The 21,667-nt window shown below is 45.8% G+C and overlaps 1 protein-coding gene across 2 annotated transcripts in view; it reads right to left on the reverse strand.

The window, feature by feature from the left end:
* CCDC81 (coiled-coil domain containing 81) overlaps positions 1–21,667 on the reverse strand; it is a 96,427-nt gene that overhangs the window by 56,530 nt on the left and 18,230 nt on the right. For both annotated transcript variants that reach the window (XM_040340088.1, XM_040340089.1), the window contains exons 3-5: positions 14,121–14,182; positions 6,607–6,763; positions 4,771–5,027 (exon numbers count right to left, since the gene is read on the reverse strand). In XM_040340088.1, the coding sequence (XP_040196022.1) occupies positions 4,771–5,027; positions 6,607–6,763; positions 14,121–14,182 (476 nt within the window). The remainder of the gene's footprint in view (positions 1–4,770; positions 5,028–6,606; positions 6,764–14,120; positions 14,183–21,667) is intronic.

Genomic DNA, 21,667 nt, shown 5'->3' on the forward strand with positions numbered 1-21,667 from the left:
ACCCCCTCTATATACAGACAGGAAAAAGTATTCATACCCCTCTATATACAGACAGGAAAAAGTATTCATACCCCTCTATATACAGACAGGAAAAAGTATTCATACCCCTCTATACACAGAGACAGGAAAAAGTATTCATACCCCTCTATACACAGGAAAAGGTATTCATACCCCTCTATACACAGAGACAGGAAAAAGTATTCATACCCCTCTATACACAGAGACAGGAAAAAGTATTCGTACCCCTCTATAGACAGGAAAAAGTATTCATACCCCTCTATACACAGAGACAGGAAAAAGTATTCATACCCCTCTATATACAGACAGGAAAAAGTATTCATACCCCTCTATAGACAGGAAAAAGTATTCATACCCCTCTATACACAGAGACAGGAAAAAGTATTCATACCCCTCTATAGACAGAGACAGGAAAAAGTATTCATACCCCTCTATACACAGAGACAGGAAAAAGTATTCATACCCCTCTATAGACAGAGGCAGGAAAAAGTATTCATACCCCTCTATATACAGACAGGGAAAAAGTATTCATACCCCTCTATAGACAGGAAAAAGTATTCATACCCCTATATAGACAGGAAAAAGTATTCATACCCCTCTATAGACAGAGACAGGAAAAAGTATTCATACCCCTCTATATACAGACAGGAAAAAGTATTCATACCCCTCTATAGACAGAGACAGGAAAAAGTATTCAACAACGCATGAATTCCTATTTGGTGCTTTGGCTGAATTAGTTGATAACGCAAGCTACACAAACTCTCTGAAGAAGACCTCTAAAGGTCGAAACGTTCGTTAGATTGTTTTTACTACAATGCACATTTTTGACTGTATAAACATTATTTGTGTACTGCTTCTTATACATTTATGTAAACGCTGTTTGTGTACTTGTTACAACTCATGCTCCATCCATTTTTTGCCATCCAACTTTTGTCCACTTCTGTCCAATTTTTAACATGTGAATAAATACAAATTTTTATTACATGGTATTACCTCTTTCCTTTTGAGCTGCGCAATAACCCCATTTGGGAAAATTCTTTTCATCATTTTTATCGGGGTGAGCAGCCACATTCTCTCCACCATAGTGTCCTGTCTCTTTTCTGGAAAAAGTATTCATACCCCTCTACACACAGAGACAGGAAAAAGTATTCATACCCCTCTATACACAGAGACAGGAAAAAGTATTCATACCCCTCTATACACAGAAAAAAGTTTATCAAAAAAAAAAATGTTGTGAAATATTTTGACAACTGTATTCGCGAATACCCGATTTCCGGGTATGAATACTTTTTCCTGTCTCTGTCTATAGAGGGGTATGAATACTTTTTTCTGTCTCTGTGTATAGAGGGGTATGAATACTTTTTCCTGTGTATAGAGGGGTATGAATACTTTTTCCTGTGTATAGAGGGGTATGAATACTTTTTCCTGTCTGTATATAGAGTATATAGAATTTTTTTTTTTTGTTGGTGATTGGCTCTGATGCAAAAGAAGGGAGGAGAAAGTATTCTCGAATATTCGGAAATAGAATATTCGGAATATTTTATCAAAAAAAAAATGTTGTGAAATATTTTGACAACTGTGGTAGGAGAACTCTGATTGGCTCTGATGCAAAAGAAGGGTGGAGAAAGTATTCGCGAATATTCGGAAATAGAATATTCGCGAATACTTTCTCCACCCTTTTTTTGCATCAGAGCCAATCAGAGTTGTCAAAATCTCGCAATCAATTTCGCATTCGCATTTGCGAAATTTCGATAAAATATTCCAAATATTCTATTTCCGAATATTCGAGAATACTTTCTCCGCCCTTCTTTTGCATCAGAGCCAATCACCAAAAAAAAAAAAAAAAAATCGCAAAATGTTCGCAATAAATTCGCATTAGCGAAATTTCGCAATTTTTTTTTTTTATAAAATATCACGAATATTCGATTTTAGCGAATATTCGGCTATATATTCGTGATATATCGCGAAATCGAATATGGCGTATTCCGCTCAACACTATAAATAGCCATGCGAATGATTGCGAATGGAAATCTAACCAAATATTAAAGCTGAACTCCAGCCTTACCTTCTGTCTTGCATAGTTGTACAGGTTTCTCTCCTGTACTGGAATTGTATACTCTGATTTTACTGCACACTGTGAGCTTTTCCCAGCTTGCATTAGGAGCTGCAGCAAGTCAGATAGAGTCCACCTTATTTCCTGGCTGGTGAACATCCAGCATCACCTAGCTTTATCCTCCTCAGCCTCACTGTCCCTGGTCAGCCCCTTTCATTCTTTGGATTATGACACCCCCAGGTCAGTTCGCAGTGCTGACTGTGAAATGGTGCAGGAATCGGATCGCATAGGTGTGAACACTCATGCAATACGATTCCAGTGCGGACCAAAAAAAGGGTCCTGCACCTTTTTAGGTGCGACTGCAATGCAAATTCAGCCATACAAACTATATAGCTGAATTCGCATTGCACAGACAACACATGTGATCTGCACAGCAATGCGTTGCATCGCAGAAGTCAAGTCGTTTTTTTACAAGCTTTTCCTCCCCTGAAGATTTTATTTAACCACTTCCCGCCCAGTCAATAGGAGATTGACGTCCGGGAAGTGGTTCTGAAATCCTGACTGGACGTCTATGGACGTCCTGCAGGATTTCATGCCGCGCGCGCCCGTGGGGCGGCGATCGGTGATGCGGGGTGTCAGTCTGACATCCTGCATCTCCGATCTCGGTAAAGAGCCGTTGATGACGATCACGGCTGATCACGATGTAAACAGGAAGAGCCGTTGATGGCTCTCCCTCACTCGCGTCTGACAGACGCGAGTAGAGGAGAGCCGACCGGCGTCTCTCCTGACAGGGGGGGGTTTGCGCTGATTGTTTATCAGCGCAGCCCCCCCTCGGATCGCCACACTGGACCACCAGGGAAGGGCAAAAAAAAAAGGGGTCAATAAAAAAAAAAGTCAGTAAAAAAAAAAAAGTAGAGCAGTAAAAAAAAAAAAAAAAAGATGCCGATCAGTGCCCACAAATGGGCACTGACTGGCAACATGTATACATCAGTGCTTCCCCACAGTGTCCATCAGTGCCACCCCACAATGCCCATCCATGCCCAGTGCCCACCTATCAGTGCCCATCTGTGCCACCCATAAGTACCCATCAGTGCCACCCATAAGTGCCGCCCATGAGTGCCCATCTGTGCCGCCTATGAGTGCCCAGTGCCGCCCATGAGTGCCCATCAGTGCCGTCTATGAGTGCCCATCAGTGCTGCATACCAGTGCCGCCAATCAGTGCCCATCAGTGCCACCTCATTGGTGCCCATCAGTACTACCTCATCAATGTCCATCAGTGCCATCTCATCGGTGCCCATCAGTGCCGCCATATCAGTGCCCGTAATTGAAAGAGAAAACGTACTTATTTACAAAAACATTAACAGAAAAAAGTAAAAACTTAATTTTTTTTTAAATTTTCAGTCTTTTTTCAATTGTTGCGCAAAAAAAAAAAATAGCAGAGGTGATCAAATACCACCAAAATAAAGCTCTATTTGTGGGGGAAAAAGGACGCCAATTTTGTTTGGGTACAGTGTAGCATGACCGCGCAATTGCCATTCAAAGTGCGACAGCGCTGAAAGCTGAAAATTGGCTTGGGCGGGAAGGTGAGTAAGTGCCTGGTATGGAAGTGGTTAAAAATGACATTAGCATGTTGATCAAAGAACAAGGAAAGTAAAATAATCAGCTTGTGTGTAAAAAGTATTTTTTTATTTTACTGTTGTATATAGTGTGGAAAAGTCTTGCTGTCTGTGTCTCAAGCTAAATTAAAAGCATAGGGCCAGATTCACGTAGAACTGCGGCGGCGTAACGTATCGTAGATACGTTACACCACCGCAAGTTTTCATCGCAAGTGCCTGATTCACAGAGCACTTGCAATGAAAACCTACGCCGGCGGCCTTCGGCGCAAGGCGGGCCAATTCAAATGGGCGTGTGCCATTTAAATTAGGCGCGCTCCCGCGCCGGACCTACTGCGCATGCTCAGTTTCACAATTCCCGTCGTGCTTTGCGCGCCGTGACGTCATTTTTTCGAACGGCGACGCGCGTAGCGTACTTCCGTATTCCCGGACGTGTTACGCAAACGACGTTAAATTTTTAATTTCGCCGCGGGAACGACGGCCATACTTTAAACAGCAATACGTTTGCTGAGTAAAGTTAGGGCAGGTCAAACGACGACTAACTTTGCGACGGGAAACTAGACTAGCGCAGCGAACGCGAAAATCGCCGTAACTCCTAATTTGCATACCCGACGCTGGTTTAGGACGCAAACTCCCCCCATCGGCGGCCGCGGTACTCCATCCTAAGATCCGACAGTGTAAAACAATTACACCTGTCGGATCTTATGGATATCTATGCGTAACTGATTCTATGAATCAGTCGCATAGATAGAAACAGAGATACGACGGCGTATCAGGAGATACACCGTCGTATCTCTTTGGTGAATCTGGCCCATAATTTTTAGGTTTGAATGGATTATATTGTAAATTTATTAAGCAAGCTACACAACCAAATTGTATTATCAATTCAAACACAAAAAAAGTGTTCATGAATTTTTATTCTGGGATCAGCGAGTATTACTCTAATGTTTTTTGGGAACTCCAAATAACATTTTTGGAACTCCATTAAATAACAATGATGCCTAACAATCTTGATAGCCCTCAAATGTATTGCAGAACTTCAATTGAGACCCCAGGAAGCAGACGACGGTAACAAGATAGACTTACATTACACAGAGATTTCACCAGAGAGCCAGTTCCATCCATGCTATTTACAAAGTCTTTGTAAAATTTCATTTTGACTTTCTGGTTGCGGATGATAAGGGAACCAATGCCCTTAAAGCTGAACTCAACATTTTGTTTGGTAGCGACAGAGCGAGAGAAAATGCTGAGTGTCTCCCTCACACAGCTCTCTATAGTGTCTCTGTTGTAGGAGCAAGAGAAAGACAAGGCGATGAAGTTCAGAGGAACGACCGGGATTTCACCTGAGAACACAAGAGTATAAGTTACAAATACTGTGTACATTCATTATTTAGTAATCAATGCTTGTTGGTGTAACTTTTCCCTACAAATCACTATAGAACATAGGCGTGTGCCTCTTCTGCCCCATGCTCTGGTGGTCCAAGATTCTCTGCCACTGGTCCACACACCAGGTCCCACGCCACCATCTTCTCCTCTGACGACATTAGGAGTCCGACTGTCTTTTCCGGATTCAGGCAGCCAGGCCTCCGATAACACGAACAGCTCCACCCTCCAGCCTCTCTGTATCTCAGTTCCTGCAGCCTTAGAAAAGCAGATTTACTTACCTGATCCTCCGCTTCCTGCGGGCTTCTCCATGCTGCTAGACCAATCAGTGCTGCCCCTTCTCCCCCATGCTCTGGCGGTCTAAAATTCTCTACACTGGTCCACACACCAGGTCCCACACCACCATCTTCTCCCCTGACGTCACCAGGAGCCTGACTGTCTTTTGCGGCTCCTGATGAGCACAGCTCCACCCTCCAGCCTCTCTGTATCTCAGCTCCTGCAGCCTATTGAAATATGTGGCAGGGATATCCCAAGAGCTGCGGACATATAGACACGACGTTCGCACCTAGGCGAGAATGGTGGCAGGGCGCATGGCTGAATTAAAAACTACGGGCTAGATTCAGCAAGAATTTACGCCGGCGTATCTATTGATACGTCGCGTAAATTCAAAGCTGCGCCGGCGTATCTTCTTTCTGTATTCAGAAAGCAAGATACGCCAAAATTAGGCTAAGATCCGACTGGCGTAAGTCTCTTACGCCGTCGTATCTTAGTTGCATCTTTACGCTGGCCGCTAGGTGGCACTTCCTTCGATTTCAGCGTAGAATATGCAAATGAGCTGGATACGCCGATTCAGAAACGTATGTGCGCCCGGCTGATTTTTTTATGTCGTTTGCGCAAGGCTTTTTCCGGCGTAACGTTGCTCCTGCTATATGAGGCATAGCCAATGTTAAATATGGACGTCGGGCCAGCGTAAAATTTTGCGTCGTTTACTTCATTTGCGTAAGTCGTTCGCGAATAGGGCTTTGCGTAAATTACGTCCACGTCGAAAGCATTGACCATTTGCGACGTGATTAGGAGCATGCGCACTGGGATACGTTCACGGACGGCGCATGCGGCGTTCGTGAGAAACGTCATTTACGTGGGGTCATGTTTTATTTACATAAAACACGCCCCTCTTCAGAATTTGAATTTGGCGCGCTTACGCCGGCAGATGTACGCTACGCCGCCGTAACTTAGGGCGCAGGTTCTTTGTAAATCCAGCCCCAGCCTCACTAAGTTACGGCGGTGTAGCGTATCTGAGATACGCTACGCCCGCACAAACTTACGGCGGCCTTTCTGAATCTAGCCCCGCACAAACTTACGGCGGGCTTTCTGAATCTAGCCCTACATTTTTAAATGTAAACAATCAAAAAAAAAAAAAAAAAAATAATATATATATATATATAATATGTGTGTGTGTTAAGTTTGTGCGGGGAGAATGGCAGGGAGGAAAAGAACACTTTTAAAGTGAGGCCGACTATTTTTATTCAAGTCCCTTACCGGTTGTGAATACTTTATTGTACTTCAGTGCATGAATCTGTGCAAATTTCTCAGACAGAAGAAAAACTGGACGTTGAACCAGGATGAACTTGTTGTTGCCAACATCTAATTTGTGTCTTGATAGAGTAAAAGTTCCCAGTCCGGGGACCTGCACCCCCTAAAATATAATCAGAAAACAAAACAAAAAAATTAACATTATTTCTTCAGGCACCTCTCCGTTTGTAAGCAGTCTAAAGCTGGACACTCAATGGTGGTTGAGCCTTTCCCACTACAGGACTATAAAGCGGAAACTTCACCCGAAAGGAGAAAATCTGCCTTTCCACCTCCTCTACCGCTTTTGGAATGGGTACCTGATTTTGACAGGTACCCTCCCTTCTTTGCCCGTAGCCTTGAGGAACTCATCACGGATCCCAGAAGGCTGAGGGACCTTTCGAAAATGTGGAGTGGGAAGCCGGCTGTGAAGCCACAATTAGTCACAGCCAGCTTCCCTTAGTAAAAATGCTGGTGCTGGGGACCTGAAGACCGGAGAAGAACCAGCCCGGGGTAAGGACAGCACTGGATCTCTGGAGTCAGCAGCTACAGTATTTTTTATTTTTTGGGGGGGCCGGAAGAGCCTCTTTAAGGCTGGGTTCACACCTCCGGTTTGGCTCGCAGCAGCGGTCCAGTTCGTCCTTGTTCTCCGTTTCAGGGACGAATCATGGCGGAATTTTTGCCTGAATTAGGCCCTGAAACTGAGCCAAAGATGCACAGCACTACCGTGCAAGCCGCTCCGCAGCCACCCCAGAGATATGTGAACTGGCTCCATAGAGAGCCAGTCACAACCTCCTATCATGTGAATTGGATGCAGGGAAACCCACATCCAATTTGCATAGGTGTGAACCTAGCCTAAAGGAAATCTTCAGTGAGAGAAACATGTAGACTTCCATTTCAGACCTCCCTCTAAAAAATGACGTTGTCTGGCTGTACTCGGAACAAGTATACAGCTCGGAACAAGCATGCAGCTCATTACCCTAAACAAGTATGCAGCCAGTGAATTCATGAATTATTATCCTTAATAAAGGGGTTGTAAAGGAAAAAAAATGTTTCCCTAAATAGCTTCCTTTACCTTAGTGCAGTCCTCCTTCACTTACCTCATCCTTCCATTTTGCTTTTAAATGTCCTTATTTCTTCTGAGAAATGCTCACTTCCTCTTCTTCTGTCTGTAACTCCACACCGTAATGCGAGGCTTTCTCCCTGGTGTGGAGAAAGCCTCTTGAGGGGGCGAGCAGGAGTGTCAGGACGCCCACTAACACACAGCTCCTTTCTCTATCTGAAAAGTAGAGAGTGTGCTGACACTCCTGCTCGCCCCCTCAAGAGGCTTTCTCCACACCAGGGAGAAAGCCTCGCATTACTGTGTGTAGTTACAGACAGAAGAACAGGAAGTGAGGATTTCTCAGAAGAAATAAGGACATTTAAAAGCAAAATGGAAGGATGAGGTAAGTGAAGGAGGACTGCACTAAGGTGAAGGAAGCTATTTAAGGAATTTTTTTTTCCCTTTACAACCCCTTTATTGCAACTGGATCTGACGAAGACATATTTAATTAGTTGGCACTACAGATTTCACTGATGACAGAGTGCATCTGCAGCCTTAAAGTGGATCTTCATCCCTACTCTGAACCGGTACACACCCTCCTCCAGTGCTACTATCATAGTGCATGCATAGACGTGACGAAAGTCTCTGCCTGACCTTTAGGTCCTGGCAGAGCCCCTCAGCACATCTTCTCACGCATGGTGGCAAAGTCTTGCATGGGCAGATGGTTGGGGCAACCCATGCATGTGCAGATGTGCCGCAGGACTCAAAGCGCTCAACACATCTGTGCACACACGGGGAATTGGAATGCAATTCTTGCCTAGGTACAAGACCCCTTTCACACTGCAGTGCTGCGCCGTTAGCACTAAAGCGCCTCTCGTTTTTTGCAGCGATTTAGCTGTGTTTTAGCAGCGCTTTTCGAGCACTAGCCGGACAGTTTTTTTAAGGTCCTGAGATAACGTTTTGCTGTGCTTTAAAAAGCGAGTTTAAGGCGCTTTGGAAGCGCTGGCCATTAATTTCAATGGGCAGGGGGGTTTTCTGAGCTCTATTAAAGCGGGGGTTCACCCTAAAAACAAGTATATACAATTCAATCCAGCATACTGCCGACATGTAAAAGGTCACTGGTGATGCGCATTATGCGCCGGGGGGGGGGGGAAGCTTTTGTCATACGTCAATCACTTAGTCTCTGAATAGGAACGCCCACTCCCACGGCATTCACTACCCGGAAGCCGGGGGGGGAAAATACCAATACTGCGGTATGTAAACCGAAAAAAAAAAAAAAACAACGCATACTGTACATGTCGGCAGTATGCTGGATTGAATGGTATATATCGTATTTATCGGCGTATACCGCGCACTTTTTTCCCCTTAAAATAATGGGAAAATCGTGGGTGCGCGATATACGCCGATACCCGCGCTCAGTTTGAATGCCTGCGCCAACATATACCGAGTGCAGTACACTCGGCTACATTCGGCCAGGCTCGGCTTCGCTCGTGCTCATGCATAAACGTCACAGAGCGTGAGCACGAGCGAAGCCGAGCCTGGCCGAATGTAGCCGAGTGTACTGCACGACAGTATATGTCGGCGCAGGCATTCAAACTGAGCGCGGGAAGCGGCGATTCGACGGGTAACAGCGCGGGAGGACACCACCGAAGCCGCAGACGGACGCCGGACCCGACGAGGAGGACACCACCGAAGCCGCAGACGGACGCCGGCCCCGACGAGGACGACACCATCGAAGCCGCAGGCGGACGCCGGACCCGACGAAGAGGACACCACTGAAGCCGCAGACGGACGCCAGACCAGACGAGGCCGCCGCGCAAGACACCAAAACTGTAAGTACTAAAATGTTTTTTTTTTACAGGAATGCGGGTCCACATTAGGGGTGCGCGCTATACGCCAGAGCGCGCAATACCCCGATAAATACGGTACTTGTTTTTAGGGTGAACCTCTGCTTTAATAGTACTCCCAACTCACCCCTAAGATGCTGCTTGCAGGACTTTTTCCTTGTTAAAATCTTTTATTGAATAGTACAGAAGTAGTGTACAAATTGCATAAAGTAAATACAATATCATACAGTCAGGGGTGAGAAGCTCAATGTTAATTAATTGAGAATGTAATAATAACTATTAAATAATATTGAAACAAGATCGATTAAAACTTTAGAAGGTATTTACAGTTCTTCAAAAGGTGTCAAGCCTAGTGGTATTGTAAGAGTAACCATTTTATTTGCGTTCTTGAGTAATTCAGATTATCATATAATTAAAAAAAACAGGAGCTTCAAATCATAAAGAAGAAATTCAAATTATTACCAGAAAATAAAAAAAATAAGTAAAAAAATAAAGAAAAAGTAAAGAAAATGGAAGGAGAGAAGAATGGAATGAAAGGGGGTCCACGAGGTCAGGCAGAGAGCCTCCACCATGCAGGACTTTTTCTAACGTCCCGCAAGTGCACCGCCCCAGTGTGAAAGAACACCTTTACAGGCGCTATTTCTAGATTTATAGGTGGATTCAGGTACAGTTACGCCGGCGTATCAGTAGATACGCCGTCGTAACTCCGAATCGACGCCGTTGTAAATGTAAGCGTATTCTGGAAACCAGATACGCTTAAATTAGGCTAAGATACAAGCGGCGTAAGTCTCCTACGCCGTCGTATCTTAGGGTGCATATTTACGCAGGTCGCTAGGTAGCGTTTCCGTTGAGTTCGGCGTAGAATATGCAAATGACTAGATACGCCGATTCACGAACGTACGTGCGCCCGTCGCAATTAGTTACGCCGTTTACGTTAGAGACACGCCGGCCTAAAGATAAAGCTGGTCTCTAGGTGGCGCATCCCATGCAAAGTATGGACGTCGGAACAAGCGTATCTTTTTACGTCGTTTGCGTAAGTCGTACGCGAATAGGGCTGTGCGTAAATTACATTTACGTCACAGGCATTGAGCCGACGTATCTTTGGGCGTAAATACGACGTGATACTGAGCATGCGCGCGCATGCGCCGTTCGTTCGGCCATGCATCTACATGGGGTCAAGCCTCATCTAAATACAACACGCCCCCTACAGCCTACTTTGAATTACGCGCGCTTACGCCGGCCCATTTACGCTACGCCGCCGTAACTTAGGAGGCAAGTGCTTTGTGAATAAAGCACTTGCCTCTCTAAGTTGCGGCGGCGTAGCGTAAATACGGCAACATAGATCGGCCGTATGTGAATCTAGGCCTTAAAACCGCCTCAGTGTGAAAGGGGTCTAAGTGAGGAAGTTCTGCTTTACAGCACAAAAAAACATCACCAGTTAAAAAACAGTTATTATCAAAGTGTAAAAGAGGGAGGGTGGAGGAGGCAGGGCAACTTATACTTTTGGACAAGGGTCTCCAAACTTTCTAAACAAAGGGCCAGTTTACTGTCCTCTAAACAGGGGGGCCGGACTGTAGCCACTGGTGTCAGTGGGAGTAAACCATGCCTCTTTGGTATTAAGGGGAGAAATAAAGCCCCGTCATTGGCATCGGTGGGAGAAATAGGACACTGTCATTGCTATCAGTGGAAGGAATAGTACCCCATCCTTGGTGCCAGTGGGAACAATAGTGCCCCATTGTTGATGTCAGTGGGAACAATAGTACCTCATTGTTGGCGTCAGTTTGAGGAAAAGTGCCCAATCATTGGTGTCAGTGGGAACAATAGTGCCCCATTGTTGGCGTCAGTGGGAACAATAGTACCCCATTGTTGGCGTCAGTGGGAACAATAGTACCCCATTGTTGGCGTCAGTGGGAACAATAGTACCCCATTGTTGGCGTCAGTGGGAACAATAGTACCCCATTGTTGGCGTCAGTGGGAACAATAGTACCCCATTGTTGGCGTCAGTGGGAACAATAGTACCCCATTGTTGGCGTCAGTGGGAACAATAGTACCCCATTGTTGGCGTCAGTGGGAACAATAGTACCCCATTGTTGGCGTCAGTGGGAACAATAGTACCCCATTGTTGGCGTCAGTGGGAACAATAGTACCCCATTGTTGGCGTCAGTTTGAGGAATAGTGCCCAATCATTGGTGTCAATGGGAGAAATAGTGCTCCATTGTTAATGTCAGAAGCAGGAATACTGCCCTATTGTTGGTAACAGTGGAATGAAAAGTTCCCCCAAGGGCCAGATAAAGGCAAGCCAACGTTTGGAGATCCCTGCTTTAGGATAAAGGTCTGCTTGAAGGCTGGTTTTGTCAGTGAAGCCTCCAGTCTGCATTTAATCACTGCCATAACTGACATAGTGATCACTTGATCAGGAACCACTGTGATTGGTTCCTGATCATCAGTGGGGGTGGAAACTGTCAGTACTAGCTGTAATTGAGAGTCAGGGGCCATGCAAAGTGTCAGCTGCTGACTCTAATGCCGCGTACACACGATCATTTTTCGGCATGAAAAAAAAACGATGTTTTACAAAAATTTTATTTAAAATGATCGTGTGTACGGGCTTCACATAATTTTTCAGGTTCTGAAAAACAAAACAAAAAAAAAAAAATCGAAAATGCTGCATTTTTTAACGACGTTGTAAAAACAATGTAGTTTTTCGGGTTGTAAAAAATGATCGTGTGTGGGCTAAAACGACGTTAAAAACCCGCGCATGCTCAGAAGCAAGTTATGAGACGGGAGCGCTCGTTCTGGTAAAACTACCATTCATAATGGAGTAAGCACATTCATCACGCTGTAACAGACAGAAAAGCGCAAATCGTCTTTTACTAACACTGAATCAGCTAAAGCAGCCCCAAGGGTGGCGCCATCCGCATGGAACTTCCCCTTTATAGTGCCGGCGTACGTGTTGTACGTCACCGCGCTTTGCTAGAGTATTTTTCAAAAACAATCGTGTGTGGGCAACGTCGTTTTAATGATGAAGTTGGAAAAAAACAACGTTTTTTCTAGATGCTGAAAAACATCGTTTTTTTACATGCTGAAAAATGATCGTGTGTATGCGGCATTAGACCCGGTTCACACCTATGCAGGTTGCAGCACGCATAATGCAGGAGCATTTTGCATTTTTCAATACACATTTTTGATCCATTGAAGTCTATGGAACCAAAAACAAGTCCCCTGGCCTTTCCATAAAATGCACAGATGTGAACGTGATCCATAGGAAACCATGTTAAATGGACTGTAGTTTGTTTCTGCAAAACTGAAAATGCGCTAAAAAATGCATAGGTGTGACCCAGGCCTCAAAGGGGGAAGTAAGGCCCCTTTCACACTGGGGTGGGAGGCGCGGTGGCGGTATCGGATTTGCCACGGGATTCGGCTGCTAGCGGTGCGGTATTAACCCCCGTTAGCGGCCGATAAAGAGTTAATACCGCCCACAATGCGCCTCTGCAGAGGCGCATTGCGGGCGGTATTACCGCGGTTTCCCATTGTTTTAAATGGGAAGGAGCGGTGAAGGAGCGGTATACACGCCGCTCCTCTCACCGCTCCGAAGATGCTGCTAGCAGGAGATTTTTTTCTCTCCCGCCAGCGCATCGCCTCAGTGTGAAAGCCCTCAGACTTTCACATTGAGTATGCAGTGCAGGAGTTTTTCAGGTGGTATTTAGGCGCTATTTTTAGCGCTGTACCGCCTGAAAAACTCCTCAGTGTGAAAGGGGTCTTAATGTTTCCCCAGCAAAGCGCTGTGAAACAATCACTAGACTGTCAAAATAATTAGGGCCAGATTCTCGTAGATCCGCATATATTTGTGCGGGCGTAACGTATCCGATTTACGTTACGCCTCCGCAACTTAGACGGGCAAGTGCTGTATTCTCAAAGCACTTGCTCCGTAAGTTGCGGCGGCGTAGCGTAAATCGGCCGGCGTAAGCCCGCTTAATTCAAATTTGGAACAGGGGGTTATGTAAAATAACCATGACCCGACGTGATTGACGTTTTTCACGAACGGCGCATGCACCGTCCGTGGAAATCTCCCAGTGTGCATTGCTCCTAATACGCCGCAAGGACGTATTGGTTTTGACATGAACGTAAATTATGTCCAGCCCCATTCACGGACGAGTTACGCAAACGACGTAAAATTTTCAAATTTCGTTGCGGGAACGACGGCCATACTTAACATTGGTACGCCGCACTTACGCCACCATATAGCAGGGGTAACTATACGCTGGGAAAAGCCTAACGTAAACGGCGTAACTGTACTGCGTCGGCCGGGCGTACGTGAATTCGCGTATTTTGCTGATTTACATATTTCGACGCGTAAATCAGCGTACACGCCCCTAGCGGCCAGCGTAAATATGCAGTTACGATCCGACAGCGTAAGAGACTTACGCCTGTCAGATCTAATAGAAATCTATGCGTAACTGATTCTAAGAATCAGGCGCATAGATACGACGGCACAACGCAGAGATACGACGGCGTATCTGGAGATACGCCGTCGTATCTCTTTTGAGAACCTGGTCCTTAGACTACAGCAATTCTACATATTGGTGTATTTAAATTACCTTTTGTTGAGACATCTGATGTTCAATGAACTCGGCAACACAAGACCATATGGTGGACACATCTAAAATAACAACACAGACATCATTAGAATCATAGGAAAATAAGGATTTCTGTCTCTTGTTATATTCCATACAAATTTTAAATTAAACAATATCTACAGAAGCGCACTATGCAGAGGACTACTTCTCTTTTACTGCTGATTCGCCTATGTTACACATGAAAGAAGATGAATGGAAATGTACTCATCATTTACAAAACTGATCCACTTCACAGGTGCTTCCGAGAACAATACTAGCATGCCCAACAATGGCAGCTAATGGACTTAATTATAAAGTGTTACATTTCTCCCTACTGAATCTTTTACATATACACGGTCTCTTGATTACCAGGTAAAATAATATGGCGATTCTCAGAACAATGCTCGTGTGTCTCACAGTGAAACAGCTTGGGAAGTGTAGTGCTATGTGGAGAAGCACAGCTGAAAAGAACCATCAATTAGGACCTATTTACACTAGTGCACTGGGGCATGGCAACGCACCTGCTCTATGTATGGTGTATTGCGGTGTCATTCATCGGTAACGGCGTCCGCATTGTACAGTAGCGTCAGGGCCGGTGCTACCACTAGGCAAACTAAGCAGCCGCCTAGGGCGCACTGCCACCTAGGGCGCCTGGCCACTGGTTTTTCTACTCTCTTCTCTCTGCAGCAAGCAACTAAGTCTCAGCATCAGCAGGCAGTCGCTGCTCCGTTCGCACATAGTGTCAGAGGCGCAGCGGCGGCGGAGGACCGTGTCTGTGTCAAAACTCCTGAATAAATGGAAGCAAGCAAACATTCATTGATGGGCACTGGTAGGCTGCATTGATGGGCGCAGGTAGGCTGCATTGATGGGCACTGGTGAGTCTGCACTGATGGGCGCTGGTGAGGCTGCATTTGATAAGCGCTGGTGGGCTGCATTTGATGGGTGCTTCATTAAAAAGTTGCAGTATACATGAGCAGGGCACAGGGGTGGTGTCAGGGGTGAAGGGGGGCAAAATTAGGTTTCCCTGCACCAGTACTGCGTAGCGTGCAGATGTACAAAGCACTGCAAGACACTAGAGCTGCACGATTCTGTTCAAAATGAGAATCACGATTATTTTGCTTAGACTAAAGATCACGATTCTCTCACGATTCTCAAAAACTGAATGCCAGAAACCCCCCCCCCCCAAATAAATAAATAAATCTGTGATTTATCTGAAAATATGAATATATAAAAAAGAGACCAGTGATATGTCTATAATGTTAAAGACCATATAACTCCTATGAAAAAAGCAGAATCAAACTTTGATTCTGCTTTTTTCATAGGAGTTATATGGTCTTTAACATTATAGACATATCACTGGTCTCTTTTTTATACATCAGAAGCAGTACCGCCGGCAACCACTGGGTGGAGCATGGATACACACTACAGTTGTACAGAACTGTGAGAGAAGCCCAGGCATCCATCCAGCGGCGCAGGCTGCTGACGTCGGTTCCGATATTGGCGCCATTTGCGTTACGTGGAACCGGCGGTGACACAAAAGAATCGCGGGTCATCCCGTGGGGAGATCACGGGCGGGGAGAATCGAGATCGCGATAAATCGTGCAGCTCTACAAGACACCCTATCGCCCGTGCTGGCCAGACTCAGCCCACAAGAGCTCCTGAGCCAATGTCCATGCCGGCCATGTCACCGTACGGATGGAATGCTAATGAGCCGGACACTTTGTAATATTTGAAAATATAACTGACTAAGCAAACAACTTGCAGAAGGAATTCAGTTTATATGCCAGCTGCAGGACAGTCAACACATCCACAAGGAAGCAACCAATCAAACACTTTAAAGCAAGTAATAGATTTTTTTCCATTAGAGATGTTTTAACAAAGTGGTTCTTAACCTTTTTTGCGTCACGTACGTACCCCTTTCACACTGAGGCACTCAAAAACTGGCCACATAAAGTTGAGCATTTTTGCAGCACTTTTGCCATGTTAGCGGTGCGTATTTTAAGGTCACGTGACCTTTAAAAAAAGAAACATTTTTATTTTGGGGCACGTTTGAAGCACTTTGGAAGGGCTTCCTCTATTCATTTCAATGGACAGGGGTGTTTTTAAGGGCGTTTTTTAAAAGCGCTCCAAACCTGCCCCAAAGATGCTGCTTGCAGGACTTTTTGCACTGCCCCGCCAGTGCACCGCCTCAGTGTGAAAGCTTCCATTGAAATTAATATTAAAGCAGTTTCCAGGCACTTTTCAGGCGCTATTCTTAGCGCAAACAAAAATGCCAGAAAAGCGCCTCAGTGTGAAAGGGGTCTAAGAATCTGATGAAAACTATGGACCCCCTCCCCAAAAATTATTACACAAATTTAAGTGGTAAACATGGTACCAACAACAAGTTAAAAGACGCTTAGCGGTTGGCGCTATAACCATTGGCAGGATGCGTTTTCATTTTATTTATTTTACTGGTAAACCATTGATTGGGAAAAGGGGGGGGGGCTGTATAGTGAATGTAGATGTTATCATACCCTAATATACAGGGTGGGCCATTTATATGGATACACCTTAATAAAATGGGAATGGTTGGTGATATTAACTTCCTGTTTGTGAAACATTAGTATATGTAAGGGGGGGAACTTTTCAAGATGGGTGGTGACCATGGCGGCCATTTTATTAAGGTGTATCCATATAAATGGCCCTCCCTGTAGTTTATCTGACCCTAATAGACTGCATGAAACCCATCAATGGACCCTAGGTTAGGAGCCCCTTTTTTAACCAAAAAATTCAACATTTGAAGTTACCTCCTCTCCGAGAAACAGTGGGCTTCTTTCGGATTTTTGGTGGGAGCTTAGGTGTCCATTTAATTATATTTTCTATGTGGGAAGTGGCAGTCATCTGTGAGGTTGCAATGAGCAGGTAAGTAGAAACCTCTTTGTTATTTAAAAAAAAAAATAGTGGTAAATAGTGCAGCCCCCCCCCCCCCCCCCCCAGCCCCATTTTTGCTTACCTGACCCCGAGCCTTCTTCGGCTCGGGAATGAGCACACTAGCGCTAGCTGGTGTCTCGTGTGCTGATTGGATAGATTGATAGTAGCGCAGCCACTGACTCCCGCTGCTGTCAATCAAATCCAATGACGTGGCGCCAGGGAGGCGGGCAGAGTCCTGCTTTCTGTGTCAAGAGAGAGAGAGCGCCCTCACGGGTGTCCCATAGGAAAGCGCTTCTCCAACGGGTCACTCGATGCGGGGATGAGCTGCTAGCGCTGCTGAGAGACCCCAGAAGAGGAGAATCGGGGTCACTCTGTGCAAAACAAACTGCACAGTGGAGGTAAGTATGACATGTTTGTTATTTAAAAAAAAAAAAAAAAACACAAGGGTTTAGCAACCCTTTAAACCAGGGGTCTCAAACTGGTGGCCAGAGTTGCCAACCGTCAGTAAATTTACAAACAGTTTGTAAAATCCATAATTTTTGCATCTGTCCATAAATGTCCATTATGGACATACAGACTACGGGCCAGATTCTCAAAGAGATACGACGGTGTATCTCCTGATACGCCGTCGTATCTCTGAGTTAGGCTGGTCGTATCTATGCGCCCGATTCATAGAATCAGTTACGCATAGATATGCCTAAGATCCGACAGGTGTAACTGTGTTACACCGTCGGATCTTAATTGCAATTTAAAAATGTCCGCTTGGGGCGTTCTCGCTGATTTACGCCAAGAATATGTAAATCAGCGAGATACACCAATTCACGAACGTACGCGGGCCCGACGCAGTGTTTTTATGGCGTTTATGTAAGGGTTTTCCCGGCGCATAGTGACCCCTGCTTCTATGAGGTGCAGCCAATGTTAAGTATGGGCGTCGTTCCCGCGACAAAATTTGAATTTTTTTACGTCGTTTGCGTAAGTCGTTCGCGAATACGGATGGACGTCATTTACGTAAGCGTCGAAACCAATGACGTCGTTGCTACGTCATTTGGAGCAATGAGCCGAAGAAGCCGAACGTCGGTACGGCTCTATACTGCGCCTGCGCACCGACGTTCGGCTTCTTTCGGAAAATCGTGACGCGATGGATGCGACCGTCGGAAGCCTCTCTGAAGACTGTCAATCAAGAAGGAACGCCCGCTCCCGAAGACCCATACCCGGAAGCGGCGGAGAAGATGCATCTCGTAAACGGTAAGTACAGCTCATATTTTAAAACAACTAGCCGATTCCCCTAGACAAAACGAGCATGAAGCGAAGGGGAAAATGTGTTCTCTATGGGTGAACCTCCGCTTTAAGACCCGGACCTTTATGCAGGTAAAGGACCTGGCCAGTTTTTGCGATTCGGCACTGCGTCGCTTTAACTGACAATTGCGCGGTCGTGCGACGTGGCTCCCAAAAAAATTTGGCGTCCTTTTTTTCCACAAATAGAGCTTTCTTTTGGTGGTATTTGATCGCCTCTGCGGTTTTTATTTTTTGCGCTATAAACAAAAATAGAGCGACAATTTTGAAAAAAATTCAATATTTTTTACTTTTTGCTGTAATAAAATATCCCCCAAAAATATATAAAAAACATTTTTTTTCCTCAGTTTAGGCCGATATCAAACCAATCAAAAAACGCAATAAGCATTTATCGATTGGTTTGCGCAAAATTAATAGCGTTTACAAAATAGGGGATAGTTTTATTGCATTTTTATTAATTCTTTTTTTTTTTTACTACTAATGGCGGCGATCAGCGATTTTTTTCGTGATTGCGACAATATGGCGGACACTTCGGCCAATTTTGACACATTTTTGGGACCATTGTCATTTTCACAGCAAAAAATGCATTGTTTACTGTGAAAATGACAATTGCAGTTTGGGAGTTTACCACAAGGGGGCGCTGAAGGGGTTAAGTGTGACCTCATCTGTGTTTCTAACTGTAGGGGTGTGTGGCTGTAGGTGTGACGTCATTGATTGTGTTTCCCTATAAAAGGGAACACACGATCGATGACGGCGCCACAGTGAAGAACGGGGAAGCTGTGTTTACATACAGCTCTCCCTGTTCTTCAGCTCCGGGGACCGATCACGGGACTCCAGCGGCGATCGGGTCCATTGGTCCCGCGGTCACGGAGCTTCGGACCGGGTCGCGGGCGCGTGCCCGCGACCCACGGCTGGGTACTTAAAGGGAACGTACCTGTACGTGCTTGTGCCCAGCCGTGCCAGTCTGCCGACGTATATGTGCAGGAGGCGGTCCTTAAGTGGTTAAGTAAGCCTTACTGACTGTGTGCAACACTTGTAGTGGATACATTTATGTTTAAATGCACCAGAGCCACAATGTAATCCGGTTCCCATAAAAGAATGAAGAATGGCTGCTGGGATCTGCATGTTTGAATAGCCAATAAACAAACATGATACGAGGAGAAAGAATGGAGTACTGAGTCCCCATACTGTATTAAAGCGGATGTGCCACTAAAACAATATATTAAAAGCTAGCAGCTACAAATACTGCAGCTGCTGACTTTTAATATAAGGACACTTACCTGTCCTGGAGTCCAGCGGTGATCGCATCAGAGGATGAGCCGATCGCTCGTCACCCTGCTGCTCCCCCCTCCATCCACGGTGAGGGAACCAGGAAGTGAAGCGCTGCGGCTTCACTGCCCGGTTCCCTACGGCGCATGCGCGAGTCGCGCTGCGCCCGCCGATTGGCTCACACGCTGTGTGCTGGGAGCCGAGTGTTCCCAGCACACAACGGGCGACAGACGGGATGTGACGGAATGCCCGTCTTTCGCCCGTAGCGTGTGGCCGGAAGTGGGTGCAAATACCTGTCTTTAGACAGGTGTCTGCACCCCCCTCCCCCCTGAAAGGTGTCAAATGTGACACCGGAGGGGGGGAGGGTTCCGATCAGCGGGACTCCACTTTAGGGTGGAGGACCGCTTTAATGTCGCACGCAGCTTTTGTGCAGAAAATCCCTGTGCCGGTGCACACATATATTTGCTTGTACATATGAGCACAGAATACCTGTTTATATAAAACTCCTGGCAACGGTGCAATCACTCATCCAAATGACCACACTGGGTAAGGCCAGCGCTGGTCACTGAACCATATGGGAGGCATAGCTTTAGAGGAAGACTGAGCACATACAAAGGATTCCGAGTCTTCCTCAGTCCTTCGCTTTGTGACCTTTCTATTATTCGCTGGTCGCTTTGTCATGGCCGATCCTCCCTATAGGCTCACTATGCAAGATGCTTAGGGCCCCGCAAAGCTGCAGAGGGACCCCCAAATTACTAGAGGCCCCGCCTGGTGAGGAGTCATTTCCGGCCCCTCACCCCGCTTCTCAGCTCGCTGGCCGCATGGGAGAAGAGGTGAGAAGCCAGCACCCCCCCGCTTCTCACTTTAATGTAATATGTCATTTACGACAGCAGAACGCCCCGTGGGCCAGATCCACGTAGGGCGGCGTATTTTTAGGCAGGCGTAGCATATCATAGTTACGCTACGCCGCCGCTACTTTGAGAGGCAAGTGCTGTATTCACAAAGCACTTGCCTCTAAAGTTACGGCGGTGTAGCGCAAATCTCCCGGCGTAAAGGGCGCGGAACTCAAATGATGAACAGGGGGGCGTGTTTTATGTAAAACAAGCTTGACCCCACGTAAATTACGCTTTTTTCGTATGGCGCATGCGCGCGCATGCTCAGTATCACGTCGGATTTTCAAATTAAATTACGCCCGCTCAATGCCTAGACGACGTGAACGTAATTTACGCAAAGCCCTATTCGCGAACGCATTTACGCAAACGACGTACACGACGGAAAATTCTACGCTGGCCCGACGTCCATACTTAACATTGCGTACGCCTCATAGAGCAGGGGTAACGTTACGCCGAAAAAAGCCTTACGTAAACGACATAAAAAAAAGCGCCGGGCGGACGTACATTTGTGGATTGGCGTATTTAGCTAATTTGCATACTCGACGCGGAAATCGACGGAAGCGCCACCTAGCGGCCAGCGTAAATATGCACCTAAGATCAGACGGCGTATTGTGGATACAAAACAAAGATACGACGGGGCATCTCATAAATTACGCGACGTATCATAAGATACGCCGGCGTAATTTCTTTGTGGATCTGGGCCCATGTCTTTAATGTGACATGTCACTGTCGGCAGTGAGTGAACCCCCCCCCCCCCCCCTCCCGCTTCTCACCTTTAATGTGACATGTCATTTTCCTTAGGGCCCCCAGGGAGGTCAGGATCGGCACTGCGCTTTGTATACCATTAAATGGTTGGGATCAAGTTTCATTTAACCACCTTGCCTCCGAAAGATTCACCCCCTTCATGACCGAGCCATTTTTTGTGATACGGCACTACAACTGACAATTGCGCTTTCTATTGGTGGTATTTGATCACCTCTGCGGGTTTTTTTTTTTGCGCTATAAACAAAAAAAAAAGACAGACAATTTTGAAAAAAATATATATATTTTTTTTTTACTTTCTGCTATACGATATATCCAATTAAAAAAAATCGAATTTCTTCATTAATTTAGGCCAATATGTATTCTGCTAAATCTTTTTGGTAAAAATAAATCCTAGATAGG

This window comes from Rana temporaria, chromosome 2, assembly GCF_905171775.1.
Source record: "Rana temporaria chromosome 2, aRanTem1.1, whole genome shotgun sequence".
In the NCBI taxonomy this organism is placed as follows: domain Eukaryota; kingdom Metazoa; phylum Chordata; class Amphibia; order Anura; family Ranidae; genus Rana; species Rana temporaria.